The sequence below is a fragment of the Barbus barbus genome, assembly GCF_936440315.1.
Source record: "Barbus barbus genome assembly, chromosome: 41".
NCBI lineage: Eukaryota > Metazoa > Chordata > Actinopteri > Cypriniformes > Cyprinidae > Barbus > Barbus barbus.
This window is the reverse complement of record NC_136719.1, coordinates 3910490-3937066: the sequence shown is the minus strand read 5'-3', so window position 1 is coordinate 3937066 and position 26577 is coordinate 3910490. Positions and strand designations below refer to the sequence as shown.

General features: G+C 38.6%; 1 protein-coding gene across 3 annotated transcripts in view; it reads left to right on the top strand.

Annotated features, from left to right (window-relative positions):
• LOC306860989 (PR domain zinc finger protein 5-like) overlaps nt 1-26577 on the top strand; it is a 93473-nt gene that overhangs the window by 28910 nt on the left and 37986 nt on the right. The window contains exons 9-14 of one of the 3 annotated variants that reach the window (XR_013783437.1): nt 3775-3859; nt 3935-4092; nt 7445-7538; nt 8969-9012; nt 10282-10442; nt 17343-17436. Coding sequence is in view for 2 of the 3 variants with exons in the window: in XM_079403034.1 (XP_079259160.1) it covers nt 3775-3859; nt 3935-4092; nt 7445-7538; nt 10282-10442; nt 17343-17436; nt 17511-17521 (603 nt within the window). In the remaining variant the exon portion in view is untranslated. Of the gene's footprint in view, nt 1-3774; nt 3860-3934; nt 4093-7444; nt 7539-8968; nt 9013-10281; nt 10443-17342; nt 17437-17510; nt 18922-26577 lie in introns of those variants that run through there. The other 2 variants (XM_079403034.1, XM_079403033.1) reach the window with 2 other exon arrangements.

Sequence of the window (26577 nt, the reverse complement as noted above, 5' to 3'; positions counted from 1 at the left end):
CACTCAGGTGTTTCTTTTCTCGGTTGAAGAGTTGAAGAATGCTCATCTTTGGGTAAAACTTAGCGCTCATCACCGTCAGTTTTTAGTCAGCTAACCAATCACAGTGGAGGAGGGGCAGGACTAATACCGTCACACCCTGCTTGTACTACGACTGAACAACAATGGAGAAGTTAATATTGCTTGTCTCCGAGTATTTATGTTTTTACCAGATGGAATTGCCGGAGTACCATAATATTGTTTTGAAAAATAATGCTTGGAGAAACATTTAATTCGTGATGCGTCTGCCATATTACTTCAGCGGATATCCCATATCATAGCAGCAAACACAGCGTCTCAACTGAAAAAAACAAAAATACGCTGCCCTCTCAAGCGCTCACAGCTGGGCGTTTTCAGCTGGCTTTGGTGGACACGTGGCATGATTCTAGTTACTTGCAGCTACACATACAGCCTGTTATTATTATTTTTTTTTATCAAGTACTTTTTTATTTAAAAGTTAAATAAAAACTGTACTGTACTTAAATATTGATTAAATGAAAATGTATTGTAGCTACTTAAAAGTTAAATAAAAACTGTAAGTTACTGTACTTAAATGTTAAGTACGATACATTTTCATTTAATCTTTAAGTACAGTTTTTTTTTTACATTGAAGTACAGTACAGTTTTTATTTTATATAATATATTTTAATTTTAATAATTAAGGTTTTATTTACTTGGAAGTAAGCACAGTAAGCAGTGTTAATGTTCAAACTGTGTATTCACAATGTTTTAATTGGCTGACAATAATACATATTCTTATTAGGAATAAAATTTACTTGTTTTTTTTTAACTGTGCATATACTATGCTATACTTTATTTTAATGTAGGTCACAATGGTGGTACTTGGAAAGCCAAATATTTTTCTGAGGTGGTACTTGGTGTAAAAAGTATGAGAACCACTGGTTTAGAGCGATAACGTGATGCAAATAATCACTTTGCTTTTGGTGTGCACACACCATTAGCCTTTTACCAACACTTCCCGCCCCAGACATTTGAATTTTGAGCTGCCAAAATATGTGCCTGAAGCAGAGTAATAAAAAAGTGACCACAGTCAAGTAATAAATAACTGTTTCATTGGACATTTCACTTTGAAACTGCGGTGAAATGTGCAGGGAGTATGCGCATGTACGTAATATCGATGTTGCAGTAGGTTTAATTATATCCTGGTTTAGTTTCATTTAAGTAGAATTAAGTTTAAATCTCTGTGGCCTTACTTAATTTCCTGGGCTGCCTGTTATACAAACACACAGTTTGGTCGCAGACCTTTTTACTGGCTTTCCATCCCTCTCCATCTTTGTCTGTGTAATAGATGTCAAGTCTTCCTTTATGCACCAGACCGTGTCCATCCGGCTGCAGGTCGTTCATTGGAAAGCCTGCGAATATGATTTGCTCTGTTAGAGTGGAGACTTAAAAGACTCTGTAGAGTCTCTTCCACATGCAGACAGTTTCTCTATACATTCATAAACTGACATGAGAAGATTACAAGTGCCAAGCATTTCACAGAAAACTAAGCCATCAGAGCTGTGCTGCGGAACTTGAGGCACTGCTCTCAGTATTTAAAGACACAAAGAGAAGATCTTAGTACTGAGTTTCAGTACTTTAATAGAGCGACGTTTCAAATTAAATGACTATTCAAAATCAGATATGTTCACAGTAGCGTCGGGTAAGATGGATCAGTTTTACGTTAAAGAATAGCTTATTCAAAAATGAAAATTATGTGATTTATTTATTCTTCCTCATGTTGTTCCAAACCCATAACATTTCTGTTTGTTCAAAACACAAAAGAAAATATTCCCTCAATTGAAGTCCATTCCATCAAAATTGTAATGCTTTAAAAAGTACATAAGGAGCAAACAAGTACTACTGATCTTCCATTTACCATATTTTATGTGCTCAATGCATGCTGATCAACGTTTACTGTAAACGTCATCAATGTTTATTTGAATCTGCTCAATTCATATGGATTACTTTTACGATGTCTTTATGAACTTTTTGAATCGTCAAAGTTTTGTTGCATTTTGTGATACAGCTTACCCACTGGCACATCTTACCCCACCCTGCCCTTTATAAGTCTTTATAGGTTCTCACACAGATGATGTTTAAACATAATATTTATTTGGCATCTTAACTTTTAAAAAAACACAATTTTAAGGAGCCATCGCTGCAAAAGAGCAATAAAATACCACTGGAAAAATCCCTCAGATTTATAGTTGGGTGCATTTTTTTGACAGCGACAGATTATTCACAGTTGTATAAAACTTCAGTGAGTGTTTAATTGGACAATTACTTTGTGTAAAACCACTACATAGTTTAAACAATCGTCAGCTGCGTTGTCAAAGTCGTCAGCTGTTATCGAAGTGGTGGGAGGTGGAGGAGGGGGACGTTAATTCTCTCAAATTATGCAAATTATGCCAGAGACAGAGGATAAATTATATTAACATTGTTGCTGATTAATTACATGACGAATCCATCATGGCGGAGAAAATTAATCGTAGATGGAGGTTAGAATTCTATTCCCTGATTTATTAATCTAAATTTAAAATTAAGTGGTGCAACACAACTCTTAAAATAAAACCCAGATCAACAAATCCTTGATTAGCTCTAAACTTTGCTTAATTTAATCCTTGTTGGTGCAACCCACCCTTAACGTTCTAAAATGATTGTTATCCCTTAATAGCGTTCATTACAGCTTGTAACAAATTTGTATCTATATTTAATTTAGTACAACTACTGTTCTTGCTTGATTTTAAGGTTGCTGCTGCAATGGCTTCAATGTAGGTGGCTTTATGTTAGTAGTTTGTAGTATAGCCAACTACACTTCAAAAGAGTTAGTAGCTATAAATTTCTAATAATTTCAAGTAGTTAAACTAAATGATTACATGCTTGTAGCTTGGAAAGGTAGTGTTTCAAAATACCTCAAAACTGGTTTTACATCATGTATTGTGACACACGTGGCGCCTTGTTTTCATCATACTGGATGAAGTAGCAGAGAAAATGTGACAGTTTTATTATTGACCGTTTATAATTTTCAACGGAAACTGACTGGCTGGAGTTCACAGTAATTTGTACCTCCTGATTCCCTGTGAGAAATCGGACTGAAATGTTCAGACAGACTGAAATGTGAACATTTTTCAGCTGAAGAGCAGAATTGTGTTTAGCAGCGGAGTTATTCAAAACCGCTCAGAAGTTTAATTACATTTCCATCTGTCCGTGTATGTGTGTGTGTGTGTGTGTCGTCCTCTGTGAGTTGGGTTAAGGATATTTTCAAGGTCACACACCAAGAACAGGCAACTAAATCCCACCCAAGAGTTTCAACAATCACCCTCAGCGGTCCATTAAAAGACCTCAGATGTGTTCTGGTCATTACGTTCATACACCGAGTGCTCGATTCTGGTCTGGTCTGTCAGTGTGTTGTACTTTGTGGTTACTAAACACAATTGTTGACACTGAAAGTTCACAGTTTGAAAGTTACTGTTTTGAGCCCTCAAAGGGCCCTCATGTCATTTCAAACAAAGGATTTGTGAGAAACGTGTTTTAGTTCCATACAATGGAATTGAATGTTAACCAAAATGGTTTGGTTCAAAATATCTTCTTTTGTGTTTCGCAAAAGAAGGAAAGTCATAAATGTTTGAAGCGACATGAGGATGAGTAAATTATGATCTTTTTTTTTCTTTCACTTTCACAGTATTGTTTTGCATTTTTTGTACTTACAAAATACATTTTTTGGTGTATTTTCAGGTTCATGAGATATTTGACTGTACTGACTGTGATAAAAAGTTCATCTCCACGAATCAGTTGAAGCGACACATGATCACACACTCTGGTAAACAACATACACTACATACATATAATGTAATTACACCAGCAAAACTAGTTTACTAAGATGTTGTGTTTGTAGAAAAGCGTCCGTACACCTGTGACATCTGCAGCCGAAGTTTCAAGCGTCTGGATCAGGCCACGGCTCATAAGATCATCCACAGTGAGGATAAGCCGTACAAGTGTAAGCTCTGCTGGAAGGAGTTCGCCCACCGCAACGTCTACAAGAACCACAAAAAGGTACCAGTCAGTGTGTGTGTTTGTTCTTGATGTCGTGAGAGGCCTTCGTTTGTTCCAGGTCAAAGTCAGGCAGAGTGGCAGAATTAAACAGGAAAGACATATGGTTGGACGGACAGATCGATCCGACAGATTTTTGGCCAAATAAACTGCTGTCATCTTATCTTAATGGAGATCTGGAGCCCAATCAGCCACTGTGGAGCCTAATCAAAACTTTCAGCCTAACCCTGACCTGTAGTGACCCCGCACGACCCCTGACCTTTACACCCTGCAGATAACATTAACCCCAAAACCCCACACAGCTCTGAACACAGAGAGAGTGTGAAATAGAGAAAAGAACACAGAAAGCAACATTCAAAACTTATAAGACAACATTTACTTTCCTAATAAATGACTCTAATCAACAACAAAAGAAAGTTTTTTTCTAAATATAATAACATTCTCTGCCTTTGCTTTTTTTTTTGCTTCTTATTGATTTGACCAAGGAAACATAATATTCACTTCTAGGGCTCGCAAAATGGCTAGCCCGACGTCCCGGGGCTATTGTGTTTTCCAGTCGGGCTACCAAAATGTATCACTGCCCTGCCCGACGGGCTACCTTAAATACAGGGCACCCGCAGGTCCTTGAAAACTCTTCAATTTAGTTGTATCAAACTTAAGGCCATAAAAAGTTTTAAATACGTTAAATGGTATAAAAAATGTCAAATTCCTTCCTTCATATTTGTTGTTATTTGTGAATAAAAAATTATTAAAAAAAACTTATTTGTTTTGAAAATATTTTTGATGGACGATTAGACTCCTATCTGATTTTCTATATTTAAAAAAAAAGTTTTTTTTTTTTTTTTTTTGGAGGCTAGTTAAGTTAATTTTCGGGCTACCAAAATCTGAAGAGTACCTGCCCGAAAGGCTACCAGGGATTTTGAAATTTTGTGAGCCCTGACTTCATTTTTTAAGTTTCGAACTAAAGTTGAGTGGTACTTTTCTTGTACAATTTTGCTGATGCTATTGTGTGCAAGGTCAGGAGTTTTCAAAGTTTTTGATTCCAATGTCCCTCAGATATGATGATCACTTAGGATGGGACCCCTTCCAAAATATTATGACAGCTTTATATTTACATGTATACAGTAGAACTCATTATAATACTATTTATGACTATATATAAACAGAACAATTGATGCACTTGATGCACACACATCTTGAGACAAATAATTATCTGAGTCCTCTGCAATTTGGATTCAGGCACAACCATTCTACAGAATCCGCTACTTGTTTATTAACCGAAAATATCAAACAATTACTTGACAAGGGAAATGTAGTTGGTGCAGTATTTCTAGATCTAAAAAAGGCATTTGATACAGTAAATCCCAACACCTTAATTTCAATATTAGCTAAGTTCAATTTATCTAAACTGTCATTGTCCTGGTTTGAATCATATTTAAAAGGCCATGAACAGTGTGTTATAATTAATAATGTGAGATCCACCTTTCTCAAAATTGAAACAGGGATCCCTCAGGGCACTGTCTTGGGACCCATACTCTTCAGCCTCTACATTAATGATTTGCCAGACGTTTGTCCAGATATAGGTTTACAGATGTATGCAGATGACACAGTGGTGTATGCATCTGGTAATACCTTTACTTTTGTGGCTGACAAACTAAATGCCAAATTACCATCTTGGCTGTCTTCATCTTGTTTAACTTTAAACACTAAAAAAACAAACTCTGTCTGCTTTTTCAGTAAAAAAAACTGCCTTTAACACAACTTCTGAATGTACAAATTAATGGGGAGCTTATTGAACAAGTACCTGAAGTGAAGTATCTGGGAATAATTATAGACTATCAGTTGAATTTTAAAAGTCATATCAAGAAAATCTGTAAAATCATTAAGGCCAATTTGGGCTGTTTTATGATGATAAGAAACTGCTTGATTCTTGACTGTGCTGTTATTTTTATAAATTCTGTGATTCTTTCACACATATCGTATGGCTCAACCACATGGTGCCAAGCTCACCAGTCAACAGTTAAGACCATAGAGTGTCTTTATAACCGAGCCTGGAAAGTCCTGGACAAGGAGAGAATAAGGTACCATCACTGCCGAATTTTAAGTAAATATAAGATTTTAAGTTTTGCAAATTTTATCTCCCTGCATTTTGTTAAATTGGTCTTCAAATGCCTAAATAACGCTGCTCCCATACCCCTTTGCAAAATAATAACAAGACAGCAAAGTGGTACCAGATCCATCACCCGATCAGCGATAAAAGGCAATTGTAGTATCCCTTTCCGTAGAACATCATTTGCCCAAACTGCCTTTTCAATAAAAGGGGCAAAATTATGGATCTCTTTGCCCGACCACTTGAAATGTATCCCAACATTAGTCATTTTTAAAAAACAAAACAAATTGTGGCTTATTCAGGAACAATATTGTTTTTCATATTTTTTCAATTGTTTTCATTGTTTTTTGACTCATATAATCTTGTTTTGTAATAAATAAGGTTATGACACCTATATTGTTGAGGCCAGTGAAATTTTACCATTTTTAAATCCACCTTTGACACTACAGCAATTCTGTCAATCGTCCCGACTCGGAGCATTCACACTGGCCCCGGCACATTGGGCAGTCCTTATTGTTGAACCCTGATTATGATTATGTTACGTACATTTAGTTTATATCTAAAAGAGACAAACCTCACTTGTTCTTATAGATTAGATAGCTACAGTACGTTTGAGCTTCTGTTTACCATATTTGATGTGCTCTGTGTTGATCACACTGCCTAAAATAATCTGCTCATCATATAAAGTTGAAAGAAGACTTTTATTAAACTGATTCATATGGATTGAATTTAAGATGTCTTGAGGGACAGAAATCTGTCAGATTTCATTAAATATCTTAATTTGAAGATGAATGAAAGTCTTACAGGTTTGGAACTACAGGAAAGTGAGTAAATGATGACAGAATTTTCATTTTTTACCTTAAACGCACAATAACGTTGATAGCCCTAAAAATACATTTTTGTTAGAAGTTTTTATTTATTTATTTTTTCACTAACCCTTACACCCATGCTTATGGTCCACTGGGTTGAAAACCACTGTTCTAGGTCTTTGTTCGTGTGTTGCTCTGTGGTTTCTAGGGTGTTGTGAATGGTTAATAGGTGGCTCGTACAAGCCAAGTCAATATCGTCCACCAGTGACGATCATAAATCTGAAAAAGTAACACCAACCTTTACTTAACGAGGCACCAAAATATGTTGCATAATGGAAGATTAATGCATCATGAATGGTGTTTCATGTTGTTGTTTCATTCATTAATGAAACCTTCAGCTTCTTAATCACTTCTCTGACCGGTTTTCTGTCTGCAGACTCATTCAGAGGAAAGGCCTTTCCAGTGTGAGGAGTGTAAGGCCCTCTTCCGCACCCCATTCTCCTTACAGCGCCACCTCCTCATTCATACCAGTAAGTGTCTGTATTTGTGCATATACTTGTGACTAAATGTAAGCAGCTCAAATCAGACCCCGTCCAGACTGACACGAGCCTCTCCAGCGCCCCCCGAACCCTGGGCTCTGTGTCTGCGGGTGCAGGGGCTCCTGGAGCCGACTGGTCCAGGCAGGATGGGCCTCCGCGCTGCTCTGCCCAGTCTAGACTGATCACACTGAGATTATTGAGCTGGAGGAATTTCCTGCTGTTCTCCCCAGAGACTCTCTCTCACACACACACACACATACATATAGAAATACTGGGCTAACATTCTTTTATGTATCTGGAGGGCAGGGGTTGCACAGTGGGTTTGGATTTGTGCATGGTTACTGCGATGTGTGCTGTATTTACAGTATTTGTGTGTGTGTGTGTGTGTGTGTGTGTGTGATCACTTATGACCCACTGTGACATAATCTGATCCATCTGTGTCAATATTTGGTTTTGAAATATATTTGGTTTTGAAATTGAATAAAGCTGCTTTTGTGACCATCTATTAAACACACATTATTGTTTTTAAAAGGCCCAAGTGGCTCAGTAGGGTAAGTCCTCCACAAATATTTCACTAACACCTCCTCCCTGTGCGTGTGTGTGTTTGTAGTTTAGATCATCTTCACTGCCTTTTGGCATAGTATCATTTACACTAAATCAAAGATCAATATTTACATTGCAGAAGCTATTGACAAATCCACTAGTCTTTTGTTATTATTGGCATTGTGCTTGACCGATTAAAAGAAGTGTTATCTCTCCCACTTTCAAAATAAAAATTCCAAAATATATATGTTTTGAGTATATATGTAAAAATGTTATATCTTAAATGTGCACATTGCAACTGCTGTAATTAAATTGTTTATCTTATGCACTGGTTTGGGGTCAGTAAGAGTTTATTTTATTTTTGGAAAGAAATAATACTTTTTTTATGGCTTCTCCTACTTTTGATATTTAGTGCCAGTTTATCAGGAAGTGATGAAGATTTTGTTCTCTCTAACTCGTTGCTTATTTGCAAATGTTTTATGCGATGTTCCAATTTTACGCATAAGTTAATAATTTGCAACTACTGAAGACTTGAGTAATGATGCTGAAAATTCAGCTTTGTATTGCATTTTATTACAACAGTTATTTTAAACAAATATTTCACAATAATACTGTATTCTACTGTATTAGCATTAGTTAACTACATTAGTTAACATGAATTAATAATGAAACAATACTTCTAAAGCATTTATTATTAGTTTATTCATTTATTTTTCAACATTTACAAACTATGAAAATCAAAAGTTATTTAACTGACCTGAGCTAACATGAACTAACATGACCTTACTGTAAAGTGTTACCAAAAAAAAATTAAAATCTTACCAACCTAAACAACTGAATGGTTTAGTGTAAATCTACATTATATTCATCTGTTTCAGATTTTCTGTTCACCTATGACTGTCAGCAGGGCACAGTAATGACGGTGAATACAAAAACACAATGTACTGCAAACTCACATTTAGATCTGACTCCATTCTGCCCACATTACACAATCCAATCAATGGAAAGATAAAAATCAAGTCTCATCTTACATACTGTTCTTATTGGATATTGTTTCACACAGAAATAAAATGGATTATGAATGTCATTTCAGGTTGATTTGATTATTGAATGATTTTTTTCACTGAAGCAAAATGCTGTACAAAGTGACACAGTCACAGCCAGTGGGAATATATTTGATGTAGGATTTTGGACCAGCTACCAAAAATGTTTTAATGCAGAATGCTGTTAATGCTTAGGCAAAGAATACAAGCTAGTCTCTCAATATCAGGAGAGCAAATACCTCCATCACCTTTCCCAGAATTCAAAGATCAGCAAAGATTTAAAATCCAGTCTGACAAGTGGAGTTTTAATACTGACTGAAATTACGGACACACCAACAAACCTTTGTGGATTGTGGACTACAATCAGTTTCTGACCTGACAGGACCTACATGACGGAGCTACACAACGTCATTACCAGTTTTTTATAAGAAGGCATCACACAACCTTATGAGCTCTGATATGTGTCCAAATACCAACACAACTACATCAAGAATAAAGAGATTCACTGGTACGGAAAAGAATGAAGATTAACATCTCAAGTGATGACAAGGCTGGCATAGCCGCTCTATGTGCCCATTCATTTAAAGATGTTGTTCATAGTCCAGGTTCTTATAACCCAGCATTCAGTCCGTTCTGCTGTTGATTAGATGCGGTGACGTGTTGGACTCGATTCAACCATTTATAGACCAGAACTAGAGTTTTGGCACTGACTCTGCATATTTGCATTGTTTGAGCAGAAGAGCTTTTCACAGCACATGTGTATGATTTGAAGAAAGCTTTAGAAGAGCAACAGACTGCCTTCTTCTGAAAAGAACTGTGAGAGATAAACATGTCACCTCTTTTCCTACCTGATCTTTTATCATTCCTCTTTAAATCTCTCCGTCTTTCAAAACAACAGGAAACTGAGGGTTGATATCCTTTGCTTCTAAAGCAAAACGTGGCACATAAAAGAATAATGGGACAATTTTGAGCAGCAAAGTGGGTTCAGACACAAAACAAGTCCCTGTTAAGCTGCGCTTTTTAAAGGGCCGTGAACATTTTTCTAAAGTTTGGCATCTCAGGGTGTCCGGTTGTGTGACGTTAGAATGGGATGCTTGAATCACTGTTGCGCTGTGACTGCAATCATGTGCCTTTGATTCTCCGTCCAGGTGAGAGAACGTTTAAGTGTGACCAGTGTGACGCCACCTTCAAGCGCAAGGACACACTCAACGTGCACATCCAGGTCGTACACGACGGACACAAGAAATACAAGTGTGACCTGTGTGAGAAGGCCTTCGTCACACCATCTGTGCTCAAGAGCCACAAGAAGGTGAGTTCAGAATCGGACGCTTGGCACTAAAATACAGAATAATCCAAGATCTCATCAGCTGACCCACACAAAATCTGTAGACGCAGATCTCTACAGAAAGCCTTGACAATTTGAAACTCTATTTAGTCATAGTTCTACATATGCTCTGACTCATTGTGTTTGTTTATTCAATATTTTTTGGCTAATTCAACAATGCTGTCAGCTACCAATAAGGGTATAAATGTGCAGTTTAATAGTTTTGGCAACGGGTTCAAGATGAGCTTTGTGCGAGCTTTGATTCATACATCGCTACATTATTGACAATAGACAATGGTTCTTTTTACCTACAGAATTTAAACAAAATTGCCCCTAAATATTATCAGCTCTGTGTTCTTTTAAAATATTTAAATCAATTCCACATAATTCCAGATATTCCCCTCAAATCATTCTGCACATTCCATACTGGTCTGGTCACGAGTTTGCGTGCTTACACTTTTGACTTGATTTTCACTGTATGGTGGTCCAGAAATTAAATGTAATAAAAATAAAATCTGATTTGTCAAATCTTTTATTTAATTTAATTTCATTTCATTTCATTTAATCTTGAACAAGTCTGATTAGTTAATCATGACATTGTCAGTCCTGTCTTCCTGTGTCTTGTGTTTCCCCTCCTCCCGTGCCCATATTTGGTTAGTTCTGGTTCCTGTCTTCGTTTTGCTTATTAGTTCATTAGTTCCAGGTGCGTTTGATGTATTATCTAGTTTACTCCACTGTTTATAAGCCCTGTGTTCCCTGTGTCTGCTGTCAGCTGTTATTCGTCATTCCTTGTATTCTGTGTCTCCTGTGACTCCTGTGTTCTAGCGATTGGATAAATAAATGTTGTTATTTGAAGAGTTCCTTGCCTCCTCGTTCCCTTGCTCCCGAGAAACGTGACAGAACAGCTGACCAGTGACAGTTACCTCTGCGCCGTGTACCCCCGTTTGTTTTTTCCCCGTTTATTGAAAAGTTTTTTGTTGTTCCTGTTTTTCCCCAACGGCCCTCGATGGCGACACCGTCCTCTTGCTGTTCTGGCACGGGGCAAATTCCCATCATCCCGTGGACCTCTCAGACACCACTGGACTAAAATGGAGGAAAGGGATCCTCCGGTGTCTGGAGACTGTCCTGCCCCGAGCCAGAACTAGCCCGCCGCCGTCCACGGCCAACGCAAGACAGCTGCCCGTGGCCAACGCAAGCCCGTCACCGTTCGCGGCTCTCCCAAGCCCGCCGTCGTCCATGGCCAATGCAAGCCTGCTGTCCGCAGCTCTCCCTCACCCGCCGCCATTCTCGGCCCACGCAAGCCCGCCGCCGTTCGCGGCCCATGCAAGCCCGTCGGCAGAGAGTATGGCAAGCCCGCCGGCAGAGAGTATGGCAAGCCTGCCGGTCGCTGCTCACCCAAGCCCAGTGCCAGTCCCTCGAAAGCGCTATGCCGTGCCTGCGCACCCAGAGCGCCCTCCTGTGTCGGCCCCTCGTATGCGCTTTGCAACGCCTGCGCCTCCAGAGCACCCCCCAGGAGTCCGCGCTTCCAGAGTGCCCCCAAGAGTCCGCTCCTCCCGAGTGCCCCCAAGTGCCCGCTTCTTCAGAATGCCAGCCCGATCAAGCCCCTACTTCCCCAAAATTTTTTTTTTTGGCAGGGTAGTAGGGCTCCTGCCGTAGAGGCAGAGACGGGGGCTGGGGCCGCGGTCTCGGAGGCAGACCCGCCATGGCCGCCCAAGCTCCCTGCTCCACCATGGCCTCCCGAGTCCCTGGATCCACCATGGCCACCTAGGCTCCCTGATCTGCCATGGCTGCCCAACCTCCTTGACCCCCCATGGCCTCCCGAGTCCCCGGATCCGCCATGGCCACCCAGGCTCCTTGACCCGCCATGGCCACCCAGGCTCCTTGACCCGTCATGGCCTCCTGAGTCCCCTGACCATGGATGCCGGAACTGGCGCCGCCCTGGAGGCCGTCGGTAGTCATGTCTCCTAGTCCCTAGAGGCCTCCAGAGTGCCCACCCCCCCCTCCCCCATTGGATGTTGCAAGGCACGGGATGTGCTTTCCGGGAGGGGGGAGTAAATGTCAGTCCTGTCTTCCTGTGTCTTGTGTTTCCCCTCCTCCCGTGCCCATATTTGGTTAGTTCCTGTTCTTGTCCTCGTTTTGCTTATTAGTTCATTAGTTCCAGGTGCGTTTGATGTATTATCTAGTTTACTCCACTGTTTATAAGCACTGTGTTCTTTGTGTCTGGTGTCAGCTGTTATTCGTCATTCCTTGTGTTCTGTGTCTCCTGCGACTCCTGTGTTCTAGCGATTGGATAAATAAATGTTGTTATTTGAAGAGTTCCTTGCCTCCTTGCTCCCGAGAAACGTGACAGACATCCTGTGTTGAAAAACCATCTATTTATAACATAGCTATGCTAGTTTTATATCTCTTTTAATCACTCTTCGCTGATTTTTCACATAATACAATAACTCCAAAAGTTTGTTCATTTATTTATTTATTTTAGCTATGTAATAAGCAGCATAATGTACAATCAGTCAGTCAATGTCACAAAGAGCAGAGCAATCAATACGCCTCCACTTACATTTTGTGGTGAAATATGACATTTTTTGAGATTTACCCTCTGTATGTTTTATGGAACAATCACAGTTTCAATATAAAAAGCAGTTCAGCTCTTTTATAATATAATATAAGCACTTTTATTTCTCTGTTGAAAAACTTTTATTTATTTTTCAGCTGAATTTTGCTCACATATAATCCAGCATGTTAATGCTTCCAATCTGTTTCCTTACAATGCAGTGAAACTGAATTCCATAATCATTTTATATCCTGCACATTGTATAACCAGCAGTCCCTCCAATCATAACGGAGCATGGCTCGATCATGATTTATTGCCCCATCCACACTGAGGATGATTGTACTCGCATACCTTCAACTTCATATTCAATTTCATCTCAGATTTATACTTCAGTTAAAGCACTTAACATGAACAGCAGCACAGTGACACCAAACTCTATATAGTTTTAAAGCCATGTATGTGATTACAGTTGAGATATCATGGGCTGGATTTGACATTGTGTCATCCAATTTCAGACAGAACTGAAATGTGACCTGCTGCTGGCACAAGAGTAAAGAAGCTTCATCATATTCAATTACTTTCTGACAGCATGAGGAGAATAGAGACCCAGCTGCATGTCAGATTACTGATATGATCCTCTTAAACAGTAGTTATTGTGATCATGAAATCAAAATCGACCCTTATTGTGTAGTAAATGTCCCTTATTGTGCACAATTCATCAGTGAACGTTATTCAAAATGTCAGGTTTCAACTCTGCAGAAAGTGTTTTTTCATAAAGTTCTTCATTCGCTTTTTTGTGTTTGTTTATTAAAGCAATAGGCTAATCCTCTGCAGTGAATGGGTGCCGTCAGAATGAGAGTCCAAACAGCTGATAAAAACATCACAATAATCCACAAGTAATCCACACCACTCCAGTCCATCAGTTAATGTCTTGTGAAAAGAAAAGCTGCAGTTCGTAAGAAACAAATCCATCATTAAAAGGTTGCTGTTAATTAAAACTGTTGCTTCTGGCTAAATAGAGTCATCTATCTGAAATATTGCTCTCTTTAGTGAAGAAGTCCATCACCTTGGCGTGTAAAGGTGTGATCACCTTCACTGTAGTTTGGCAAATTCTCACGGACGAAATACAGCCATTTCAGTAGGAATTCACACAATCAACTTTGTGTAAGCACAAAAGACTTGCAGATTATGCAAAAGATTCAGGATAGAAAGCTGCTTGATTTGAAGGTGACTTCTGTGTGCACAATTCATCAGTGCACATTGTTCTAAATACAAAATGTCAGTTTTCATAACATGTCAAGCAAATGTGACAACTTTCTTGCCATCTGTAAGGTCTTTTGTGCTAGCATAACTAAGACCACATGGGTAGGAAAAATGTCTAAACAAATTTAGCATAGCTAAACACATTTCATTTATATGACAGCACAATATTTTTTAAAAGAATAGTGAACCAAAAATTACAATTCCACCATTTATTGACTGTCATGTCAGTTCAAAACCTTTTTGAAAGAACACAAAAGTAATTATAGAAGGTCCTGACTGCGCTGGAGTGGACAATATCATGCTCAATTTCACAATTTTAGTCTTTGGGGGAACTATTCCTTTAATTATCTGTTTTTCTTTTTTCTTTCGGAAGCTATAAGATATTTCAGTCATAGTACATAGTCATAAAAAGGACTGTTGCATTGTTTTACATATTGTTAAGTGCCGTGTCCAGCTCCGTGACGCAAACAAACCCCAACCTAATGGTGCACAGATGCATCTGGTGGACATGTGTGAGCGTCAGTGAGTGTGTACAGGTTTTTACACATCACAGGAGCATTTTAAAGGATTCGACAGAAAGAGTAATGTGTTTTAAACTGTCTTTCTGCACTTTATGAGTGAGCGATGTACTGTAGAGGGGGGTCAAGATAGAGGAAGTGATGGAGGCGAGGAAGTGGAGATGGGAGGGCAGAGATAAGAGTCGGGAAAGGAAGTGAGAGGGAAAAGGGAGGAAAAGAGGAAAAAGATAAAGAGATGGAGAAAATAGCAGGAGGTGGAGGAGTTTGTGCAGTTGTTCCCTCTAGCGCTCAGAGATAAGCCCTGTTTACAGCAGCTTCATGGGAATATCGCCCGAGAATGATATGATTCATATGTTTTCCTTTAAACTTTAACAATAGCGCCCATGTCATTGCTATGAATAAAGATCTGCGTGAGAATATACATTCTCAGCGGTTTACATACGTCATGGAAGGAATAGTGTACCCAAATATGAAATGTTCTCATCATGTTACATAAGTCATACCGGTTTAGAATAACATTTATTGTCATTTTAAACTAGTTTGACTTTCTTTAATAAAATCACATGCTCACAGGTTTTCGCACGATCTACACACAACGTTTATTGTAGCTGTGGATGTTAAGCCCCCAAAATGAAAACCACCATAAATACTCATTTATTTCGGTCCTCTAAAGCCATATGGCAGCTTTGCATGAGAAAAAAATCCAAAATGTAAGTATGTTATAGATTATATTCCCCCTAAGTAAACTGTTAAATAATTGCTGCGACCGATCGAGTCGAATGATTTGAACTCAAGAACCAGTTATTTTCAGTCAACCAGTTAATTCAGTTTAGAAAACAGACTGAATTGTTTGGACTGATTCACATACAACTATCGCTGTAGTTAACTTATATCAGTTAAGTCAACTTTTAAGTTGTTCAAATCACTTCAGATCAGCCCATTTCAAATCACCTCAGTTTGGATCACTGCAGGTCCCTTTAATTCAGATCACCTCAGTATAAATCAAATCAGTTCAGATCACCTTATAAATCACCTTAGTTCATATTAATTCAAATCAACTCAGTTCAGATCTTGTCAGCTTGGTTCACTTCATTTCAAATAACATCAGTTCAGAACTGATCAATTCAGGTTAGTTCAGATGAACTCAGTTTGGATCATTTAATTTCTGGTCACTACAGTTTAGATCATTTTAAGGGGACCTATTATGCCCCTTTTTACAAGATGTAAAATAAGTCTCTGATGTCCCTAGAGTGTATATGTGAAGTTTTAGCTCAATATACCCCACAGATAAATTTTTATAGCTTGTTAAATTGCCACTTTTAGGGTATGAGCCAAAACGTGCTGAATTTGAGTATGTTGCTTTAAATGCAAATGAGCTGGTGCTCCCGGAGATGAGGGCGGAGCTTCAAGAGCTCTTGAAGCTCTGCATTAGCAGTGCTAGCCTTTGCAATTAAACATTTCACTATTAGTACAAGCCTGTTATCTTTACAGAAAACTACTCGGTTTCAAAGTCAGTCATCTGATTATACTGTGCATAATAAATTTGTGTTTATTCCTTAAAATATTTTCCTTACATACATGATGAATATATCGATAGAAAGCTTTAAATGACTACAAAGCAATATAATTCAAATCCAGTTTATCTAAGACCGAGATGGCAAGCACATCCTGTCTGTTTTCTTTATTTAACAAAAGCACAATGTTTTGTTGATATAGTGAGTGCACACAAATAAAAATAGACCCTTTACAGTTCCAAACGATGCATTATTCTTATCTTTATGAGCAAAAATAACGGCATATTTAATTAGCTTCCACTGATGTCCTGAAGCGCGCTTCAGCTTCCACTCTCCACACAAACGACTGGATATGCGCCTAATAGCTCACATTTATTTAGGTTAAATGTTTAAACTAACATTAGTGATAAGCTTTAAGTATTTTATAGCTATAGATTTTCTTTTCGGCAAGTCGTAATTACAACATCGGTATGACATTGTCTCATATGATGCTCATACGTTTCTTCATATTGCATGTTTTTGCACTTCCTGTTTTCCCTGCTTGAGAATTTCTGTCCAATGAATGGATGACCTTAACACACATGTGGTTTTGTTTACAATTTCTGGTTCACTTGTAAAAAGGGCAGTGTGAAAGCGAACCGTACCAAACAAACCAAAACAAATCAACATTGTATTTGATCCGGACCAAAGCAAGTGAACTAGCAGACTTTCCTGGTGTGAATGCACCCTTAAATTTAGATCAGTTCATCAGTTTATTTCTAATCAGTTCAGTTCAAATAAGTTCATATCGGATCAGTTAAGATCTGTTCACTTCAGTTTGCACAGCTTTTACTCTATATAACAGAAAGACATGTGTAAAATTAGCAGGAGTAATGACATCTAGAGTATTCATACTGTTTTTTTATTTGTGACGACAAATAAAACTTCCAGTGTGAGCAGCCCAGATGCTGATTTCTCATCAGCGATGAATCATACACAAGTTAGAGGATCATTCTCAAATGTTAACACTATGTTGCACTGTGTTTCTCTCTTTTAGACCCATACAGGAGAGAAGGAGAAGATCTGTCCGTACTGCGGCCAGAAGTTTGCCAGTAACGGCACACTGAGAGTGCACATCCGTAGCCACACGGGTCAGTACCTCCTCATCCAAACGTACACTGTTTGCTCAACTTTCATCTTTTAATATGAGCTTATCTAACTTCAGAGGTTGGCTAAAACTCAGGGAACTAAACAATACTTCAGATGCTTATTTCCATGGCATGACAACAGACGGTGAGTTCAAGAAAAAAACAAAAATGCATTCGGAAAATATATAGTATGCCACCCACATTGCATTTGGCATGTCTCTCTGTCTCTGTCTTTCTGTTTTTGAGCATCTCAGCGTGGACATGGTGACAGAGAGCATGTTCATTAAAGAGCCTTTATAGTGGAGAGCTCAACATTCCAGTGTGCTGCCATAACAACAGACTTTTTCCACACACACACACGCGCATATTTAAGGACTTGTTTTCTAACCCCTACCCCACACATCCATACACACAGTTCAACAAGGCCAACACATGCCCAGTGGAGTAAAAACACTGTATGTGTGTGCAGTAGACATGGTGAGAGTGAGTGATGCTCCTTAAAGAAAGAAACACTCTTTGTAGGCATCCAGCATTGTGACCCCTGACCTCTGCTGCCTGTAAATCTGATGGCCCGTTCTTTTAACTGCACTAGTATTATTTCCTTTTCTTTTTTTAAAGAGACACATGCTGAAAAACATCAGTGTTAAGTATCTTTGTCTACCTGGTCTTGATCGGCAATAAAAAAAACTTGAATAATTCAATATACAGCAACGAAGAGCAAGATTTTGATTAATAAAGTAGGCAGGATTAATTGTTTTTACATTACATCAGCATGAAATATTTTTTTTTCTATTTCTTCCCTGTTTTTTTCCTTTCATAATCTATTATATTTCAGTGAACGCTGTTTGTTTGTTTACTTCCTCAAAGTAGAAAGTCGTTATGTAGTAGCTTTGAAAGTCAGTGTGTGATTTTTAATTTTTAATTTTGTTTCTCTAAAATGTGATTTTTTATTTTTTTTTACACCCTATCAGTAATCACTCTTCTAGGGTTACGTGAAATCATTTCCCAGCATTTTTCGAACACTGACCAGTTGCAAATGTGATATGTATTTACAACAATTGAATAATAAGAAGATTAATGTTGTGGTATATATTAGACACAATATTGTATTGATTTTGCAAAATTGTGTAAACGAAAATATTACCTATAAAATCCCAGAACAACTGTTGTGCATCTCCTAACAAAACACAGCAGGTGTTGAAGCAGCACTGCACAGATTCGGTGTTCTGTTTATGATATCAAAGTGCTGCAAGAGTGATTAGACAGCATTTTTGAATGTTTGTTTTGATGTCGAATAAATTTAGTTACATTTTTGTGTTGTTAAAGCAGTGTTGCTGTCGGCACCGATAGCCTTGTGGGCAGCGCGTCAACATGTAGCGCTGTTGCGCTTCGAGTGTCCCGTGTTCGAGTCCCGTTAAAGTACTTAAGTAAAAACCTGTCTTTACAACTTTCACTTGTAATGTAGTAATAAAATAAAAATGTTTGTGCAGTTTAAGACGAGTGTTGAAAAACCAGAACCACTGAAGAAATCCGCTATAGATCTAGCAGCAAAACAGATTCCTGTTGCAGTTGTGTCTTCCTCTGTCCTTCCCCCAGCTCACCTCTGCTCGATGGGGTTAAAACCCTTTGCTGACAGCCTCTCCGCTGGTTCAAAGGGTTAATCTCAAGATTGTTTGTTTGGTTTACCTGCTTGATTAGAAGCTTGATTCAGAGTCTTCTGCCAAAGTTAAACTCAACCCAGTACTTCCTATAAATGAAATCATACCTAATTAAAACATCTAAACCTAATCATAAACCCAACCATCTGTTTCTCAGATCCGCACTTAAGCTCAACTAAACACAAAACGTTCATTCAACTCTTTTTAATTTTTGTGATGACAGAGCGGCCTTTTCATGACAATTTGACAATTTATTTATATAGCACAATTAATTTAAACTTCTGTCGACCAATGTGCTTTCCAGTAAGTCATTAAAAACAGAAAAACACACAACAAACAAACAATAAAGTTATAAAATCATACAACTATCCCATCAGCCGCTTTAGAAAATAAAAATGTCTTTAGCTTGGACTTAAAAATATTAACAGAAGAAGCTCTAATGGAGAATGTCAAGGCGTTCCAAAGCCTGGGGGCAGCAATGTCCCCTGCACTTAAGCCTCGACCTTGGGGTAGACAATAGATCCTGGTTGGAAAACCGAAGGGATCTAATGGGTTCATACTCAGTCAGTAACTCAGTAGATAGGTAGGGGCCAAACCATTTCGAGATTTATAAACAAGGAGTAAAATTTTAAAATGCACTCTAAAACAAACAGGCAACCAATGTAGTGAGTGTAAAATAGGAGTGATATGCTCCTTCTTTTCAACCCCACTCAAGAGTCGAGCCGCAGCGTTTTGAACAAGCTGCAAATGGGATAAAGCTGTCTGGCTAATCCCAAAATAAAGTGAGTTGCAGTAGTCCAGCCAAATAAAAGTGTGAATTACTTTTTCAAAATCTTTAAAAGAAAGAAAAGGCTTTGCTTTATAAAGCAAACACAGCTGAAAAAAGCAAGCTTTGACTACTGAATTTATTTCACGGTCAAACTTTAAGCCATCATCAAAAATTTAAGGTGTTTTACCCATGATTTCAGACACAGAGACATCTCACCCAAATCCAATTTTGGGGAATTAAAAAATTCAGACAGGCTAAAAACAATAATTTCTACGGAAGTTCTAAGCGGCCATGCATTATTATAATTTTTCTGTCTTGTTTTCTCGTGATCTCGACATAACGAGTTGTTTTGTCGTTATCACGACTTCATTTTCTCGTGATCTCGACATAACGAAAGTTGTTTTGTCGTTATCTCGACATAACGAAAGTTGTTGATCTCAACGTAAAAACCGTTTTCTCACGACGTAATTGTAGCTATCGTGAGAAAATCAGGGTATATTGTCTTCGACGATAAAGTTGCAGACCCGACAGTCTGCTTCTCAAGTGTCGAACACTTATGTGTAAGTCGTCAATCACTGACAGACGCGGAGCTATTTCAGTTTGAGTGAGTCCCTGATCAAAGTAAAAGCGAATACGATCATCCATGATGCTGCTTCTATAGCATTTTCTCATGCCGAATACACAGAGAAAATTAAAATTTAAAAATGTAATGAAAGCCAAGCCTTCACATCTGCCAAACATGCCATAAGAGACTCAAAACCCACAGAATTTAGTTTAACAGGCAGATAAACCTGAGTGTCATCTGCATAACAGTGAAATGGCAGTCCATGTTTTCTAAAAATTGAGCCAAGAGGGAGCATATAGAGAGAAAAAAGCAAAGGAGCCAAAACAGAATCCTGGGGAACCCCACTGGGCAAAAAAGCATTACTCGAGTAATGTTCACCCATCTTGACTGAAAAACTCCTATTTGCAAAAAAAATGATTTAAACCAATCTAGAGCTACACCTCTTAAACTAATGCAATGTTCTAATCGATCAATGAGAATAGCATGGTTGACTGTATCGAAAGCGGCCATCAAATCTAAGAGCACAAGGACTGCAAAATCCCCTGAATCACATGATATTAATATATCATTAAGAACCTTCAAAAGCGCAGTCTCGGTGGAATGGCATTTACAAAAACCTGACTGAAATGTTTCAAACATTGAGTTATCAGCTAAAAAACACAATTTTTTCCAGAATCTTGGAGATAAAAGTCAAGTTAGAAATGGGCCTAAAATTTGTTAAAACTGATGAGTCTGTTTTTTGAGCAATGGGTAAACTACTGCATGCTTTAAACAGTCAGGCATAATGCCAGATTCTAAACTGAGATTAATTATGATCAAAAGATAGGGGCGACGTCAATAAAGATTTGCTTAAATAAAAGAGGAGGAATAATATCCAAAGACGAGCCCGAAGGTTTAAGCTGCTCAACTATTTCCAGCAAATCTGAAAGTGAGACTAGTTTAAACGGACTAAAAAAGGTAGTAGAGATAGAGGGGTTTGACGGATAAAAAAAACGAGGGAGTTATCCCCAGCCGGAGATCCCTAATTTTCCTATTAAAAATAAAAAGAATTCTTCACATGATGGAGAAGAAACCCTAGGAACAAGACAGGCCGACGGGTTGAGAGTTGCATTAATAATATTGAAGAGATTCTTTGGACTAGAGCAGTTCTTATTAATAATATCTGACAAATGTAGGTATTTTGCTTTTTTCACTACTTTCTGATATTTTAAAAAGAGTGTCCTTTAGAATCTCAAAAGAAACATGAAGCCTGTCCTTTTTCCACTTCCGTCCGCTCTTCTACAACATCATCTAAGAGAACGAATGGAATCATCAATCCAGGGTTCAGAATGAGTTTTAGACTGAAGAGTCCTAAAAGGAGCCACAGCATTTAAAACGTTAGAACAGGTGGAATTAAACCTGGAGAGGAGTTCCTCGACACTAGCACAGGAAAAATCGCCAATAGATGGCATCACTTCATGAAAAATTTATGAAAATCGGTCTTTGGTAGTGTGAGTAATACGCTGAGAAAGGCAGCCACAAAATGAGACTGTAGGTGCAGCAGCAGAACATGAGACCGTAAACATAACAGTCTTGTGGTCGGAGAACCCATTTTCACAGACTTCTAAATCAGTGATACTAAGTCCATGCAAAAGCACTAAGTCAAGTATGTGGCCACTCTTCTGAGTGGGAGCATTAACCCCGATAGAAAAATCAAAAGCGTTCAGTAAATGGGTAAACTCCTTAGCTAAGTGATCATTGATGCAACAATTATGAACATTAAAATCACAGAGTACAAGAAGCTTGTCATATTTCGGAGTCACATCACCCAGGAACTCAGCAAACTCCATTGTATTAAATTTTGGCGGTCGATAAATTACCGCTATCAAAAGCGGATCGCCAAGTTCCAAAACAAACAGTTGAAGTTCAAAGCTGCTGTAGTTGTTACTCGCCATTGAGCGACAGATAAAATTATCTTTATAAATAGAGACAAGTCCGCCACCCTGACCAGTTGTGCGTGGGGAATTAACAAACAAACATTTAGATGGCAAAAGTTCAGAGAAAGGGCTCAAATCACCTGGACAGAGCCAGGTTTCAGTGAGAAATAAAAAAATCCAAGTTCCGGGAGGAGAACAAGTCACTTAAAATGAAAGTCTTGTTAGTTACCGCCACACACATCGGGCGCCATCTTATATAAAGTAAATTGTCACCAAATTTAAAAGGATTTAAAGTATAATTTCAATGGTAACGTAATTTCTGATTTAAAAAGTTTTCACATGATGAATTTTAGTGTTTAAGCTTTGGAGTGGTATCTAATTTAGGATAATTACTAAAATATGTAATAAGGAAAAAAGCTGAGAGTTAACAGGTAGCCTAGACACATCAAACTGACATCAAAGAGCAGCAACAAAAGCTAACTGTGGTGGCATCAGGGTCAAAAATGTGTCCTTGAAAACACTGTAAAAACGAAATAACTCTCCATACCAGCAGATGGCAGTAGTCTGTATTCATCATTCAAAAATAGAAACCAGAACTAGGACTGTCGATATGAAAAATCAGAAGATCCTTCATGTGTGCCATCTTGACTCGACTAGTTGATTTTGAGCTTCCCTTTTTTCTTTTGCACTGGTTTGGTAAGCTGAACAGCCAATCAGAGTGATCTGTCTCAAAAAGCCGCCAACAGGGTCTGACTTGTGCCATTGGTGCAAAACACACACCAAAAACTAGGCCGACAGATGCTCAATGCCGACCCAACATTAGGCGACCTCAGCTTGATGTGTCATGGCCTTAAGATTGCCAAGTACAGTACAGGACATCAAAGCGCATTGAGAATGGGCTGTTTTAAGACGGAATGGGTGTTTCTCTTTAAAGGTTGAACTAAAAACACTGTCCAAACAGATCCAAGGACTCCGGCGTGAATGGATGTTCTGTTTGCATGTATGTATTAGTCTTGGTTTGCACGCTCTGCTGGGTTAGTGTGGTGCCATTGGCAGGAGGAATGCATGAGGACCTAAAAGAAACACTTATGGTATGTGAAGGACTGAATGACATCATGTGAGGCGTCAAGGCCTGGAAGAAGCTAAAGTTGCCCTGGTTTTACATCTCATTTACGCAAAACTGAAAAGAGCCATTGTACGGTCACGATGTGTATGTGTAAGGTGTGTGTGTGTGTGTGTGGAAAAGCCTATGCATTTGCCCTCAGGACAGATCAAGCCGCATTAGTCTAGTGCCCTCATCAGTGAAGTAGTTCAGCCGTGAGGTCAGTGCACATGCTATTGATGGTTGTAGGTGAAAGTGACACAAAACATTAGCCATGATCTGAACACCCTCTCTAACATTAACTAGAAACGTTTTCACAAAACTACGTCCTGTCTGGTTTTGTTTCCACCTAATTTCTGGCTACCTCTGTTTCTTATGTTATTGTACTGAATGTAGCATGCCATTTGGATGTAGATTTTCTAAAACTGTCTTTGGAAAGAATTATTTAATTCAGATTCACTACTGAAGTAATATTCAAATTTGCTATATATAAAATTGTTGTTAAGCCGATTTAAAGCTGCAGTAGAGAAGATGCAATACAGAATAGTGTTATTTTATTAGTATTATACACTTTTACATTTTTTTATAATATTTTGAATTACTATCTAGATTAAATTTTTATTCCATTTCCAATTTCAATTTTAAGTAATTTTAGTGCTTAAACATATTTGAGGGTTTTTTGTTGTTTTTTTGTGCCAAAGGAAAGTTTTTCATCTAATATTTATTTTTTATTTCAGTTTTATTTCAATTAACAAAAATGTTTGTTTTAATTTGAATTTTAGAGAAGAATCAATTATTAAGTGTACATAAATAATCAGTGTAAACTAGGGATGCACCGAATCCAGATTTTTGGGGTTCGGCCGAATACCGAATCCACTGTTTAAGATTCGGCCGAATCCGAAACCGAATACCGAATCCTACTCGCATCCTTAGTTTTAACATCGGCGATGTTGTGTACTGCTTAGGGTCCTTGCCAAGAGGGCTGCATTGGGATTGGGACCCGCCGGGTCCCGCGGGACCCAACGCAAATCTCGCGGGAGCGGGCGGTTTGAACTTTGCTGCGGGCGGGAATGGGCGGCTAACCTAGCGACATGATGTCATTGTCAACAAAATCAAAGTACTTGAAGTCTAAAGAAACGCGCGGTAGCCTAAGCGTTTTAGATGTCCCCGATAGCCCAGGCTATATTCATCTTACCTACCAGTGCGTCAGAATACATGCAGGTCATGGAAAGGAACAAACATGAATCTCTTTAATAATAGCAATAGAATACGTTTTTTTTTTCCTGCGGGACGGGAGAAGACACAAAATCAATGCATCTCTATTATCGTGCGGGAATAAATTCTCAGAGTTTTGCGGGTGCGGGCGGGAGTGGACATACATATTGCGGGAGCGGGCGGGAGTGTAACACACACGTTGCGGGAGCGGGCGGTAATGGTCAGAAATTCGGCGGGCGCGGGATGAAGAAAACAGTCCCGCGCAGGGCTCTACTTGCCACCACGAGACAAATTGGCATTGCAAATTGAACATAAAGCTCGACTTGAATCGCCTTCTTTTGGTTGAAAGTATACTGCCAAACAAAACTTTTTTTGCTTACGAGTTCCATTTTCAGATTCTTACAGCCTACTACATTCGAACGGGTCCTATGTAAACACCTTCACGTAATCAACGGCCGTGTGACGTCGTAGCGCAAGTCTAGGGTTCGGTTTCGGTGGAAAATAAATCTAAGGTTCGGCCGAAACCGAACCCCGTCAAAAAGCCCAGGATTCGGCCGAATCCGAATCCTGGATTCGGTGCATCCCTAGTGTGAACCAATAAGTAACATTACTGACACAATAGATCATTCAAAAAGGTAACCATCTGAGGTATCATTGTAAACGAAGTGTCAACATAGGACTGGATGTTAAGAGAAACTCAGATCCATATATTTAAACCAGCCCAGAGATGGCCTTTTTCTTCCTCGAACGTTATGTCGTATGTCAGCGCTACATAACATTTGTTGCTAACATTCAGTTGGCTAATATTCTAGTAATATGCATGCTAATAAGCAACTAGATAAGAGACCCTAAAATAAAGTGTTACCCATTTATTATATTATTTATTTTAGAACAAAAGTGGAAGTTACCAGGCCAAATTAAATTATTAGCAGATATCTTTCTCTATATCTCTATCTGTCTCTTTTACGTTACTTACAGATGTTTTAGGAAGGAATTAGTTTTGATGTCATTATTGATATTTGTTCTAATAAAATTATCATGTGTAACCATAGGTGCAGCAGTATGCCTCAAACCTTCATATTCTTCCTCACTGAGCTGAAACCCAACTCAAGTAAGAACAAGAACAAGAACATTGTAACTTGAAGTTTTACGCCTCAACCATTAGAGGGCCAAATAATAGTAATTCAGCTTTAAATTGTAAAGTTTATACATGATCTTTGACAGTCCTAAAAAAAAAAAAACTATTTTGTTATTTTTTCTTACATTTTTCAAGGACTATTTAGCACCCTCAGACCCCAGTTTGAAAAGCTCTTAGACCCTAGGTCAGGGCTGTCCAATCCTGCTCCTGTAGGGCCAGTCTCCAACCCCCATTAAACTCACCAATCAAACTCACTCATCAAATGAATCAATGTCTTCAGGAATAGTAGAATCTTCTAGGTAGGTATGTTGGGTCAAGTTGGAGCTAAACTCTGCAGGATGTTGGCCCTTCAGGGTCAGGATTGGACACCCCTGCTCTAGGTCTTCAGCACTGTTCATGGGGACCCATTGTCCTGCAGATTTTATTTCAGCACACCTGCACTGTGATTTTTCAAGCCATCCTGAAGACATTGATGAGCTGGTTCAGGTGTGTTTGATTAGTGCTGTAGCTGAACTCTGCAGGACAGTGGCCCTCCAGGAGCAAGACTGAAGACCTATGTCTTAGATTTAAAAATAATTATTATTATTTGACAAATATATCACTGTGGTCTCTACTTGTCTAGTCTCTAAATAATAATCTGGTGAAAGCCTTTCCAGATGAAAGGCTTCATGTTTTCCTTATCCACATTTCTTTTCTACCAGAACTCTGTATCATGCACTTCTCTATTAACCCCTTTCACACTGCACGTTGGTCCAGTAAAATTGTCGGAAAATTGCCAGAG